This window comes from Erigeron canadensis, chromosome 1 (genome assembly GCF_010389155.1).
Source record: "Erigeron canadensis isolate Cc75 chromosome 1, C_canadensis_v1, whole genome shotgun sequence".
Taxonomy (NCBI): Eukaryota; Viridiplantae; Streptophyta; class Magnoliopsida; order Asterales; family Asteraceae; genus Erigeron; species Erigeron canadensis.
In genome coordinates this window covers 33,130,760-33,146,200 of record NC_057761.1, presented here as the reverse complement: position 1 = coordinate 33,146,200, position 15,441 = coordinate 33,130,760, and the positions used below count along the sequence as shown (strand labels likewise).

At 29.9% G+C, this 15,441-nt stretch overlaps 2 protein-coding genes across 2 annotated transcripts; both read right to left on the bottom strand.

Annotated features, from left to right (window-relative positions):
• Positions 1-4,442: 4,442 nt before the first annotated feature.
• On the bottom strand, positions 4,443-5,080 carry LOC122585472 (calcium-binding protein KIC-like). Its single transcript, XM_043757601.1, has one exon. It carries the CDS (start codon positions 5,019-5,021, stop codon positions 4,641-4,643), a length of 381 nt encoding a protein of 126 aa, XP_043613536.1. The 5' UTR covers positions 5,022-5,080; the 3' UTR covers positions 4,443-4,640.
• Positions 5,081-10,463: 5,383 nt separating this feature from the next.
• Positions 10,464-11,586, bottom strand: LOC122585104 (DNA-directed RNA polymerase III subunit RPC10-like). Its single transcript, XM_043757200.1, has 4 exons — positions 11,435-11,586; positions 11,000-11,137; positions 10,815-10,908; positions 10,464-10,724 (listed from the first exon to the last, which is right to left on the bottom strand). Exons 2-4 carry the CDS (start codon positions 11,111-11,113, stop codon positions 10,600-10,602), a joined length of 333 nt encoding a protein of 110 aa, XP_043613135.1. The 5' UTR covers positions 11,114-11,137; positions 11,435-11,586; the 3' UTR covers positions 10,464-10,599.
• Positions 11,587-15,441: the final 3,855 nt, after the last annotated feature.

Genomic DNA, 15,441 nt, shown 5'->3' with positions numbered 1-15,441 from the left:
TAGATGTGTTACATCTGAAACCTCATCATCTAAATAATGATTTTCTACACAAAACAAAACTACTCAACACTTATACACCTTTCCAAACCCAATAAAACAATAACTTAAACACTTTACATCACTTAAATCATACCCAAGACATATTAACCGATAGAAACTACAACGTAGCTTTCATTACCCAAAAAGACCAAACGGCCAACGACCCGTAATGACTTACTATAGTACATTACAACAAAATTTTAACACGACCACTACAACATAATACAAGACTAGAAATTATACCATATCATTTACATATGGCCAACATATTTTGACAACGAAACGACACCCTTACTAAAGATCTATTACTTAATATAAATAATAGCATTTCGATAACAATGGTATGATGTCTTACAATTAGTCATATGTCAACACAACATATACAAAATACACTTTAAAATTGAAAACTTAATAAAAGGTAGTTATAAGTCTTATACCAACATTAAAGAAGGAGTCATAATTTCATATATCAACGTAAGCTATAATAATAATAATAAAAAAAGTAATAACAAAATATAAATAAAAAAAAATCACTAGCAACCTGTTCTACCTTTTTCTAATCAATAGATAATAAAGTCCAAATATGAGATACCACCATAACATAGAATAATAGTTTTATTAAGTAAACAATGACACATCGATAACAATGATATAATATTTTACAGCAAGTTGTATATTAATATAGCATAAAAAGTTTAATAAAAATAATAAGGAAGTATAACAAATAGAACACACAGTAAAAAGGTGAACCTATTGTTTTATAACAGTATACAAAACGAAATAGTTAGAAAATTGTCTACTAGAATACAATTTTGATGGGGAGTGATATACTTACAACTGTTTTTTGCCATTTACAACAAATATACATGTTGTATTGTACAATGTATAACTGTATAAAGTATGTATTATTGTGAATGGCTAAAAATTGTTACGGATATATCACTTTCCAATTTTGATACCTCACATGCAAGGTGAATAAAGAATCATATAGTTTTGACAACCATGTAACTCTAAAATTTTAATAATTATTTTATGGTGAATTACAAAGATGATATCTGAAGTATATACGAAATTACAGTTTTGATATCTCACATACACGACATGTAACTTGACTTAACGACCAAATGGACGGACGTCAGTGAAAGATATGGTTAGTGTAAGTTTTTGATAACAATGAACATGTCTTGGGTAATTTTTAAATTGTAGGCATGACTGATGTAGTTTTAAACAAACCTCAAGTATAATTTATGTAATTTACCCTAATAAAAATTAAGAATATAAACATATATATCCTACATTTTAGACATAATTACATATCTACCCAAAGTGTAAGCTTTTAATGCTTAAATACAATTTAATGCTTAAATACAATGTTTCTAAAGCAAAGTTTGGGTAGATATGTCGAAAGAAAAAAAGTGCTCAGTGTCGCCTTCTACGGGTTTTGAGTCCTAATAACTCGATTATAATTATGCCTAAAAAAAATGATATATATATATATGGGGACAATCAAATAAGAACAGTTTTAAAACAAGAACGGTGAGAATACCTTAAAAACATCATTTTGATGCGTTAAAAGTCTATAAAACTAACATAGTGCAGAACTAATTATCTTTAATTAAGTGTTTAACAACAATTTGATTCATCAAAATCGAAAAAATCACGTTTTTTTGTTGGATGCATCATTTTGATGATTATGCATCCAAGATGGATGCACAAAATAAAAAACATGATTATTTCGATTTTGACAGATGAATGTGTTGTTAAACACTTAAATAAAGATAATTAGTTCTGCACTATGTTAGTTTTATGGACTTTTAATGCATCAAAATGATGTTTTTAAGATATTTTCACCATTTTTATTTTAAAACTGTTCTTACCGGAGTGTTACCCCATATATATATATATATATCATATGTAAATCTCCCTAAAAATTACAAGTAGCCTGCAGTTGAGCCAACCACTCTTCATTTGGCTTCCGCCAAATATAGTACGTAATTACTTTTTTGTTTGCCGATAAACACGTGATAAACATAGATGAACATATAGTTAATGAATGTCAAAGCGTATGTTTAAATCGAACGAAAAATGAATATACTTTTTCATACCGACAAAAATACATTATATCTTTTTAGATGTAGATTTTTTTTATTCACCTTTTAATTAAAAAAAAATAATAGATAATATTTGGCAATAAGCCCTAGTTTACAAGCCCAAATTAATAAAAAAAAACAAATCTATGTTTATAGCTCAAGAAAATTGCTAATGCTTGATTATAGTTTATAACCCCAATTTGAATAATGAGTTTGTTCAAAGGTCAAGATGAGTGTTAGACCGTTTTAACTTTAAAACAAAACAAAACAAAATTAAATGTATTTTGCGTTTGAATAGAAAACAAAGAACTTTGAATCGTTGAATAACAATACAAATAGTCATGATTCAATAGGATTGAAAGAAAACTAGATTGAACTATCTATACTCCTTATTAAAAATTATCAACTTCTGTTAAAAGTTTACAAGATTTGGAACATGCAATTTTACTTTTTTATCTCTCCTTATTCCTGCCCTTATTCACATCTATTTTACCTATTGTTTTCTTTCTGCCACAAAAATACACACACCTCCACCGCTGTCTTCAAAACCCAACCATCAACTCCACCGTCCATCGCCTCCACCTTCCTTCAACACCACCGCCGCGCGCGGAACATCTCTATGAGACCCAAATCAACAGTGAAAAATAAGGACACTTGTATTCTATGTCAATAGTATTCGCCGTAACGCGCATATACTATGCTCGTTTATTATACAATTGATTAAGGTATAAATATATTTCTTTAGACCATCATATCGCTTGAAAAATGGACTGGTCGGTTGGACATAAAGTAGTATAATATTATTAATTAATACAAATTGTGACCAACCAAGTGGGCTGAACAACTAACATTTGTGACACTAATATTTTGACGTGGCTCTTTTTCTGCTTAACAGATATCGCAGATGTATTATATTATCTTTGCTTTTATATATGCTACTTCACATTTGCATATTATACTTAGTTGGATGGTTATATAAATTTTATATAGTCTGTATAAAGTATATTACAATTTTATTTTATATAGTGACTACAATTTCTTTTCCTTGTAGCATAATATTTTTTACTTTTTTTTGTATTATTAATTATTATTTTTTAAAGATAAATAACTTAATTTGTTGTTATATAAAAATATTTCATTTTTTATAACATATTTAGAATAAAAGAAATGTTAATAATTAAAACATTATTATTATTATTCTATATTAAAAAATAGTTTGGTTGGGTTATTAATGGGAGTGTAAAAATTGGTTATAGTTGGTTTGGTAGATATAAAAGAAAGGATTTAATTTTTTAATGAATAATGTTGGTGAGTTGAATTGTAAATGGGGATGGTCTTAACAACCGAGCTAGGAGGTCTATGCACTTCGTGATTAATTAAAGTTTGGTGTTCGGCGTATAATTAATTAAGGATTAAGGATATAGGCTAGGGGACCGTGTCTACTACTACTATTCGACTTTGCCCGTCTATCCGATATCTATATTGATGATAGGTTCGTGTATTATCAAATTGTCAATGGTTGATTTGCTTATTTTATCTTCCATAAAACAAAAACACCAATAAACTGTGGATGTATTAGTCAAATTATTACTTTAGATTGGCCTCTTAGATAATCTCCAACAAGAGAGGTCGGCCTGACTTGCAAAAATGCAAAGGGTCAGCACACCGAACCTTGACTATCCGTTGGAGCGTCGACATGATGGCCCGCTCTCTTAGTGTGAAATATACATGTGTGTGAAATATGGGTAATGATCAATCCTCCTAATTCTTTAGCCTAGAAATCCTTCTAATTAATAGGATCGTGACATGTGGAAAATCAGGGGGTGGGATTAGAAAAGAGAATTAGTGGATTACATGTGTTAGCAAGTGGATATATTAGAAGGATTGGTTAGGAAGATTTATCATTTTCCGTGAAATATATATGCGTGTCATATTGGCATAGAATAATTTAGTTGTATTAGGAGTAGTTAGTTTAGTACTCTTGTATTAATTAGATTTGTTAGTAGAAAAAAAACCATTGTTATAGTGACAAATAGATCTTTATTAATAAGGTTTACGAATTTATGGCTGAAGAATCAATAAATATCGATAGAATGGAAAATGATTAATCTTCTTAAATATCCTTTCAAAAATCCTTCTAAAACCTTCAAAACTTTACATATGGATTCCATAAATTCTCTTACCTAATATCATCTCTTAATTATACCACATGTCATGATCTTATAATTAGGAGGATTTTTTGATGATTAGTTAAGAAGATTAATCCTTCCCAGTATAATGTAAAAACTTGTATGAAATGTTTAACATTTCTCATAAAGAAACTATCGTTGCCATTAATAAGATGCAACTTTTTTGGAGCTCCAAAGAAAACTTGACTAGTTTTATATCACTCTTAACAACATAGTAATACATATAATTATATAGTTATTTTAATAATATTGTACTTAATAATAATAAAATGAACAGAGAAGATGATCGATATGAACAACTTATCCATCATACTAATTAAACTTATTCAATATAATCCAGTGATGGTGAAGTACAAGTACAAGCTTTCTTGATGATCTCATCTTCAATGGCTTTTTCCAACCACATCTCTGCATCTTGCATCATTTCTGGACTAAGTCTCACCATGAGTATACAAAACTCGGTTTCGTTCAAGTACCCATCTCCATCAAGGTCACCTTCCTTAACCATACCATGTGCATCTTCCATGGTCATTTCTTCAATTCCAAGAACTCTTGAATTATTTCGTAAACTTTGCGGTGTGATCACCCCTATTTTTTCGTCTGCCAGTAGACGAAAACCGCCACATAGCTCCTCCATGAAAGTGCTAAGATCTAGTTTCTCCGCCATCACAGGAAGCAAGTCTTGATATCCTTTTTCTTCCATTTGTTTTTTTTTTGTCTTTTTACTTTCTTGGTGGTGTGGTTGAAGTTTGAAATGATTGAATGACATATATATAGCGATGGAAAGCTTCTGACTTATGGATGTCAATTAAAAACTTGTCATTCTGAAATAGTATACCCACATGTAAAAGTAAAAAAGATCGTATCCCACTTTTTCTAATACGTTGGTTAAACAAAATTAAGTATTGTTAGCGATTGTAAATGAAATCAGATCAACTCATGGGTGCATTTGGGTTTCTACCCACAAATCATGGGTGCAAATTAATCTTAGGTTCGTGGGATTTTTATAAAGTAGTTAAAAAGAATTGTTGCAATTACTATAATAATTAACAACTTGTTATAAGGAATTTCCATGAGAAGGGGGTTGAAGGTCCAGAAAATTTCTGTTTAAAATTGTCTTTAACGTGTCTGAATCAAAACTTAGTTTAAAAATAAAAAATAATTAACTTGTCATCAGGTTTGCACTTGGGAAGGTATAAATTTTGATCATTATAAGTTTCCAACATTATGGGTAACTTTCACATCAATTAAAATAAACAGGTAATCTAATAATCGATCGTTACGTCAAATATATACACTATTTTATAATATATTTTAGATATTTCTTAAATAGCTATTCACAACTTCATTATAAAATACATTTATATTATAACAACGCAATGCAAAATGTATAATAAGATGTAAGCTTATACACATATATGCATCGAAAATAACGACCTATTGTTGTCCATCATCGTTGATTTGTTATTTTTCTTTTTAGTTATTGTTGAATAGTATCGGTATTTTAATATTTTTATGAGAAACTGTTTTGGGTAGTTGACTGCACATAAAGCAAGACGATAATAAGAATTGATTTTGTAGATGAAAAAAGAAAGATTCTTTTAAAAATCATCTTAAAATCATTAGATGGTGAGACATGTAACCACTAATTTTCTTTTCAAATTTTATCTTTTAATTTTATCCCTTGTTAATATATTGAAATTAGGAGGAAAGATTAATCATTTCTCTTTGTAGATATCATAAAGGTGAAGGGTTTTTATAAATAGTTTTTTAATATTTTACAAATAAATGCACTCTGCATCTATGTATGGCCTTATTTCTATAATTTGTCATTCTAAAATAAAAAAAATATCATTGTTCATAATAGAATATGATACGAGAGGTTATATATATTTCCAAGAAAGTATTCTTTTTGTTTGAAAGTCTAAAAATTAGAATGATCGACAGAGACAATATTGGTTAGATTGAAATCGAAAATACTAAACCTTATACTAATAATAACTAATCGTAACATTTTTCCTTAAAGATATAACTATTCAATAACAAATGTAATACTCGTAGATTGATTTACAATCAATATTAATCTGACAATTTGATCAAGAAAATTTCGCTTTTGAAAGTTTTGATAGGTATTAAAAATGGTATCCACGCAATGTTCAATGATTATTGAGTTTTTTATAAATCTATTTAACTTCAATTACTACATGTAGCCTAGGGTAATGCAGACCCACAGATGACCGACTTCGTCGACTGTCGACTTTGGTTATCTAACATTCTAACGCATGTGCATATGTATTTAAGGTAAGTATCTATCTATTCAATCTATTCTCTCGCAAACTTTCTTTTATTTTCAACATTAAATTTAAATTTTGATATTCATTTTAAGTTTCAATAATTCATCAAAACTACATTATATCAATAGCCAAAACTATTCGCCGCCACACCACCGCTGCCGTCATCGTTGTCGCCGCTACTTCCGCGTGTCACCACAATCCGTCACCATCGCCATTATACCGCCGCATCGCACGGACATAACTCCGGTATTAATAAAAGGTTAAAGGGTTTAAACAAAAATAATAAAATCTTTATAATATATATGGAGATAATAGAGAATCTCGCTTCTAATTTTCTTCGATATTTGACAATGTTGATAAGAGAATGTCGGTATAATAAAGTGTTTCACACTATCATATATAAAATGTAGTTATAGTAATAATTATCGTGATTGTAGATATCGTTTCTTTTCTATATGTTTTTAAGGAAAAACCAAAGCAAACGTTCGTAGGAAACTTCATGGGAAGGTAGGTTCTAAATCCTTGGAAACATTCACTAAAAAATGGATATCACCTTCTATTCCTTGTCTTCTTTCTCTTCCTCCCTTCTATGAACCTTCCTTCCCTTTTTTTTTTATCAAACAATAAATTGAGTCACAATAAATAGATGTGAAACAATAAATATACTTTATTGCGGAGTTTTTTTCCAAAATAGTGTAATGGGGAATTTTATTTACCAAATTAGTATATTTTTAAAAATATTTACCATTTTGGTTTAAAATTTAATTTAACATTATATAGTATTATGGTATTACATCAATATACGTTAAATTTTACAAACAATTATTTTTTTTATAACCTCCACCAATCATCTTACATTATATTTTATTATATGAAATTGATTAAAACTTTGAAATTTTAAAATACTGAAAATAACTAATGAGTACACTCTCTAAATAATCTTTTTCACAAATTATTATTTTTATATTATCTTTTTATAATCTTCATCAATCATCTTACATTATATTTTATTATATTTTTTTATAACTAATAATAAACTCTTTAAATATCTTTTTTAGAATTTGATTTGTTACCGAAATAAGATGACTTTATAGTTATATTTTAGATACTGAATCATAAAAGATAAACTTTGCATAAGATCTTGAGGGTTACCCATGCCGACCCATTTAGCCAATTTTAATAATAAATGGTTTTCTAAAAATTAAAATTTTGTAGCGGTATTTGAAAGTCGGATCTTGAATCCGATTACCAGATTATTCATTTCATTTTAACCAAAAGTCCAGATTATTCATTTCCTTTTTAACCAAAAGTGTAAGTGTTACTCATATTTCTATATTTGTAAATATGTAATTCTGATAACGTTTTTGAATCTCATTACAAAATTATTCAGTTCAACCGTTAAATAGAAATTTAAAAAAAAAAATTATTCAGTTCATTCTGACGAAAAGTTTCAATTGTTTTTTTTTTTTTTTCCAAAACACAAAAACAATTTGACAGTCATTACATGCGTATAAGTTGTAAGAAAACCAATTACTGTTATTGTTATTTTTATAAAAGTTGAATAACAACACTATAACGGGTAAAGTGATGTTAAATTAGTTTTAAACTTAATGAAAAAAATTGTTAACTTAAGTTCCAACCCAAATTGGTAAATAAATTTAAAACTATACTAATTTGGTAAATAATTTTTTCAACTACACTAGTTTGGAAAAAAACTCCTTTATTGCGTCCAGATAAATATCCATTAAAGTTAAGGAAATGCTAAATATAGCCTTTAAGATTTTACTTAACGTGCATAAAAAGATGTATATTTTAATATCAAAAGTTCACCCCTTGATTTTTATAATAAGTGTACAACTATTTAATACAGCTTAACGAAAGCCCTTAGGGTTTCGTTTAGCAAAACCCAAAAGATAAAAACAACTTTATGAGTAAAATTAAGATCTTTGAATTTTGACCATAAATATCCAATGGTCAAAATCCTTTCACTTTACCTATAAAGTTTTTTTCAACTTTAGATGATCTCAATCCACGCCGCCCGTGACCCATCACCATCGGTAACCTGTGATGTATGGCATCCAACAGGTTGAAGTCGAGGCCTTGACGTGTTCTTTTTTCCGATGCGTATGCATCGGTCGTTGTGTTGGATGAAATTGGTGGCCTGCATTAGGCGTATTGGTTTTTAGTTTTTATGGATTGAAATATTCAGTTTCTTTATATACAGTGGCGAATTTAACAAATCGTATTTCAGTATACAATATCCTTTTTCATTCGTGTATAAGCCGTTGTGTATTTATACTATCTTTATTTTAAAAATTGAAAACATTATACCATCATTTGAATACAAGTCCGTCCCTGCAATTTAAACATGTTTAAGGAAATGAATATCGTGCTTGGAATCTGTTGACTTTGTATACCATCCCATTGTAAATAAACAATCTTATCATAGATTTACTGTGGTCTTGAAATTATATAATAATGAAAACATCAACCCTAGTTGTTATCTTTATATCTGGTTTACTTGTAAGTTTTACTGAATATGACTCATATACCGCTTCTAAGCAACCTTCTCATGGAGTTTAGTTTTATTCTTATACCATGTACTTTTGGGCATGTATATTGGTTAACAAAGAAGTTTGCAAAGTGAAATTTGATATATTAGTAGTATACTGCCCGTGTCGGGCAAATAATGTTATATATTAGATGGAAATATTTAATGTTTAAAATAGCAAACAAGGCTACAAAGGTGAAAGGACTCAAACACTCAATTAACCCTCCGCGAACTCACAGTGATAAACATTTAATGATAACTTTAAAACACCCTACTGAGTATAGATTTATTATCTATTTAGATTTTTTAGCACACAATCAGTGACTACATGACTTTAATTACAAATCGTCGTTTTATCTTAAATTACAGGCTATCTAAAACTACACCGTCGTATTCGATGTTTTGTTTTCTTTAACTAGGTACAACATATCTCACAAAATCTATAGCCCTGATGTTACTCATATATCGCAATTACATGAACGCCTACAAATCTACTACGAATATACATGAGATAGGCTTCTATCCGCTTCTGCCATCGTTCTTTCTCTAGCCGAACATATACATGAAAAACAAGAAGATTACCACAACAAAACCCTGAATTCCGTCGCTTACGTACAATCTTCGCTCTGACCACTTGGTTGCAGCTCATGATGAATTATCGCGTTTCAATGTCTTACATCTTTACTAACACATAGTTTTTGGTTGTTCAACTTTCACTTCTAACAAAATCCCCTAGGTTTAGTAGGTAGGCACCAGTACAAAGATTACAAAGTAAATGTAAAAGTAATTAAGAAAATCCCAAGGTTTGCTGCCATAATCATGAATCAGCAGTATCGTGGATATTCCAAGAAAATGCATGTGAAACAGTAGCTTGAAATAAACAATTTATTAAATAATCTGGATGACATTTAGATTAGAGGGTGAAGGATAAGCTAACAGCTCATGTGGCTGCTCAAGTGTACTCACAGTTGGACATGGTCACCACAAGTAGGGTCTTTGAAAGTAAAGGGAGATGACCGGAAATGGTTCGTTTCTTTCCCTATATGAAGGTGATAAAGCAAAGCTATGGATGATTGGAGGCAAGGTATATACAATAGTGCTAAGAGGTGAAAAAAGGCGAGGGATAAGGAAGTTGAAGCAATTAGAAAGAGATCTACAAAGAAGTGAAAAAATGTTGAATTGAAAGAAAACGAAAAATTATCTTGCTGCAGAGTAATGCAATTTTGTTCCTCTCTCAAGTAATAACATGTTATAAAAGCTGCATTTGTGGGCAACTGGGCATGTGTTCACAACTTTTAAATGCCTTAAATCAACTAAAACTTGATAACTTCAAAATTACGTAACAAGATATAAACGATCCACAATAAGAAGGCACTAATTTAAAGTACCCGTAAGTCGTTATTGTATGATACACAAACACATTCAAGATATGAAAGTTAGTCCTCGCGCCAACAGTGAGTACATTTCTCACAAGTGAAGTTAATCGTCATAGGCTCATCAGCTGACCTTGTTTGAAACTGGATGTATGCAGCCCTGTTGTGACCACAATTTGGACAATGTGCTGCAACAAACAAAGAGCCCGTAAACTAAAGATAAACAACAAAGTCTCAAAAACAACTCATCTCCGACAAATCATAAAACATATACATACCTTGATCGGTTTTTGGTGCATTACTCATGTCATCTTTCGTGATAATCGGATCAACTTCTTTTTTAACCAAACGTTGCTTTCGTTTAATCTCAACCTACACATTGATATTAAACACAACGAATATAAACCACAAGGCAAGACAATAGTTATTAGTTTATGGCGTAGTATTTTATAGGTAAAGTTACCATGGGCTCAAGTTTGGTAACATACGGACACGTCGGACAGAAAAACCGGGCAGGATGATTAGCACCAGGTAACTCATACTTCAACAAGATCCCACAAGTTGGGCAGAATTCCATCTCTATTACTTATATCCTTTGTATCTAATGTTCAATAAAGAAAGTACACATTATTCACTATATCATATGTTGTTTTATACATGTTAACCAATAGAATAAACTCGAATGGCATTTTATCGAACACCTTATGTGCATATTGTAAAGAAAGTGTGTTAGCTTACAGAAATACATACATACATACATATATATATATATAGACACACATATCTCCGATGTTAAAGATTGACTCAGTTCATAATGCTAAATAAATCCATATACTTTTCACAAATCATATACTCCTATGTTTTCACAAACAGAAATCAGGAAAGAAAGAAAACAAACCTGATGTGCTGCAACGGCCCTAGAGTTCTGCGGCTAGTGGTGAGACGGCTGGTGTGAAGGCTGCGGCGGCCGTCGATGGAGGAAGGGATTGAGAGTTTACAGAGGACGTGTGTTTTAGTAAGGTAGTTCTAGCCTTTTTTTTTTTTCTTTTTCTTTTTTTTTTGTCTCGCATGATGTTTTAAAAAAAATTAATCACGGGAAGAACAATGTATTATCCCATTTTTATACGGTTGTCCATTATATTTTTTTATTAATGAGGTTTACTCACATATTTTTTTTTTACACGGTTGACTAATATTACCGACTATCCAATAATAAATATATTTGTTGTTTAGCGTAGATTTGCAGGTCGTGATTTTCTTTATTTCTAAACTTTCTCTCATCTTTATTTTCTTTACTAACTAACCCTTTATCTGACTAACCAAGTTTTTATTTAATTTCAAAATTTTCTCCCATTTTTATTAAGCCTAAATATAATCTGCTTTTTTCATGGATTTTCGGCTTTGATGCCCTATTTGGCCTTCATATTAAAAAAATACAAGTACCAACAAATGATATGGTTGTATAAATTAACACAAAACACTTATATTAATTATCAATGTCCACATTTAGATTATTTTTCTTATATATATATATATTTTTTATTAACGATATTTTAATTAGTCGCACATCGTGCGGTAAAAGACCTAGTATATATATATATATATATATATCTTATCTTACTCTCTTATAAAGCAAAAGACCCAATTTTAAATTAAACTATTCCGTCTTTGAAATAACAGACTTGTCCTTGACTTTTTATATTTATCTAAATCTATAATCTATATCTATAATACCTAAATAAGCAAATGCTCCTCTCTCTAATTAGGGTTTCATTAGCGAAACATTTATACTTTTACATTGATAACTACACCGTTACCGCTACCATTATCACCAATACCGTCGCCACTACCACCGCCGCATTGCGCGGGTACCCCTCTCGTATTTCTTTAAAGATATTCGGCAAAATAGCTAAATTTGTTGCTTAAAACTTAAAAGTATAAAATGATAGAAACAATGTACTAATAAAATAATATCAAAGTTTTATAAAGATTTTTATATATTTTAACATATTATAAGCCAAAAGTAGTTATATAAGTTAAAAGGTAATTTTTTAATTAACTTTAAACAAACAATCAATCAAACAAAACTAAAAGTTTAATTTTTTGTTAGAAATAAGTTAAAATCTCTTTATAAGCTTTTTCTCAGACATGCCTTTGCCATGACTAGGGGCATAGGGCCCAATCAGATATTTTACACATGCGAATAGGGCCAATTAGATATACGTAGATAGGGCCAATTGGGCCACAGATGGGCTTGGACGGTTAAAGCCAGTTTAATGTTCAATCATCTTATGATAATAATGAAAATGGAAATAAAGGTCACGAGGGTCCAATGGTCCATCGTTAATGGAAGTGGATCGTGAAATAGAATAAATTAATCCCAATAATTGCAAAAAAAAAATGCTTTCTACAAAGACGATTACTCTCCTTAGAAAATAAAAATCGTCTTCATCTCATATGACTAGATGTCCAATGTCCAATATATATAATATGTGATAAAACTTAAGAAACGAGCTTTAACTTAAGAAACGAGCTTTATATATTTGCTCGTTATAAGGTGGCTAGAATAGAAATAAAATAAAAAATTGTTAATCTCCAAATGGTAAAATGATTCATTATCTAAACTAATAGTTTACTTTAACAGGATAAGTTATCTTTTACACCATAAAATCCAGAAAGAATGACAAAATTTATCCATTTGTATTTAACATTACATAATGCTGGAGTCTGCAAATAGAAATTATTAGAGAACCTAAATTATAGGACACCATCGTCTTAAACTAATGTAGAGAGTGATACTTAGATTCAGATATATCCTTTCAAAGTCATACTTTTTATGATAACGAGAGTAAGTATCCGGGTGTTGCGGCAGTGAGATGGTGGGGGTGATAAGTCATAAAGTGTGATAGGTCATAGAGCATGATTGTCAAATGCCTTAACCGTACGAATTTCGCCACCGGATTTAAAAATTCGTCAAAAGTATCTCGAATGACATCTATAATGAAAGAGCATGAAAATTTAAAAACACCCATATAATTTTTATAATTGATCGATGTACGGTTTGTGAGATCAAAGATTTTGAATGAATCGGGGGAATAAATGATTTATGGAGGAGAGAGAAAAAAGATAATTGGTTGAGATTTGAGGAGAAATTAAGAGTGTTTGGTAAATATATAATTGATAGAAGGGACATTTTGAGGAAGTAAACGCTGAAACTTAAAATGTTAGACAGGGGAAATCCGCTTTATAATATAGTATAGATAATGTGGTATAATATGTGCATTAAAATTTAAATTGTTAAATGATGACATATTACACATATCTATATTTATACTATATTATAAAGTAAATTTACTTTTCAACATTCAATTTTAACTTTTCAACATTCAACAATTCAACATTTAACAATATACACCATCTAAAAAAAAGGTAAATGCCTAGGAACCCCTTAGTCCCATAGAGGTATTTTTCCTCTCAAGTTAACGACCATGCAACACTGCTTGGCGGTGAGACCCCATAAACCTTGGCTGGTTCCCGCGCGTTGCGGTGAGATGGTGAGGTTGATAGGTCATAAAGTGTGATAAGTCATAGGAGGTGATAGGTCATAGAGTGTGATTGCCAAATGCCTTAGCCGTATGGGCTCCGCCCTTGGATTTAAAAATTCGTCGAAAGTATCTCAAATTTTTTAATGAAAGAGCATGAAATTTTAAAAACACCCATATAACTTTTATCATTTATCGATGTACGATTTTTAAGATAAAAAATTTTGAATGAATTATTATATGAATTAAATGATTTATGGAGGAGAAAAAAAAATGAGTGGTTGAGATTTGAGCAGAGAGATGAAAATGAGTAGTTGAAAACTCGAAAAGTTGAAAGTTGAAAAAATTTGGCGAGAACAAATGCTTTATAATGTAGTAGAGATTATAAAGCAAGTCTATTTTTCAATTTTTCAACATTCAACATTTCAACATTTAACAATATACACCATATCCATATCATAACCTACATTACTCGGGTACCTTTCTCTCGTAATTAATGGTGTAGTTTTTCTTCCTTCATTTTTTTTCTATAAACTTTTATAACTTTAAAATACCTATAATACCCCTACATTTTGAAAAACTTTATTTTATAGTTAATCTTTATACCTAAAATACGCTTAATTAAATAATTTACTAAATCTATTCATCAATATCTATACTACTTGATAAAACAAACAAACCATTTTTTTTTTATAAACTTTTAATTAAGCCTTTAAAATACCTATAATACCAAGTCTTTAAAAAAATACCTATAATACACCTGCTTTTTGAATAGCTTTCTTTTATAATTAACCTATATACCTAAGATACACTTAATTAAATAATGGGTTTTGCTAAACAAAGCCCTAAGGGCTTTCGTTAAGGTGCATTAATTAGTTGTACACTTACCATAAAATTCAGGGGCCGACATTTAACATGGAAATGTACAACTTTATATGCACGTTAAGTAAAGCTCTAAGGGCTTTATTTAACATTTTCCTTAAGTAATTTATTAAATTTATTAACTCTAGAAAAAAAAATACTACCATTTTTATATTAATTACCTTTATATCAATTACCACACCGCCACCACTACCCGTCCTCGCCAATATCACAACGCTACCACTGTTCCCGCCGCATCGCATGGGCTTTCGTCTAGTGTTTATTTACGAATGATGATGATTTGGGTTGATAATCACATTTATTATAGCATTAGCATTAGAATATTATGTGTTAACTGATCGATGACATGATAACACGCATAATTAATAGTGTTTTTCTTTTTCACCTTGATAAATGCTCATGTATATATTTGTCTATTTGATGTTTATTCACGAATGATGATAATTTGGGTTGATAATCATATTGATTATAACATTAGCAT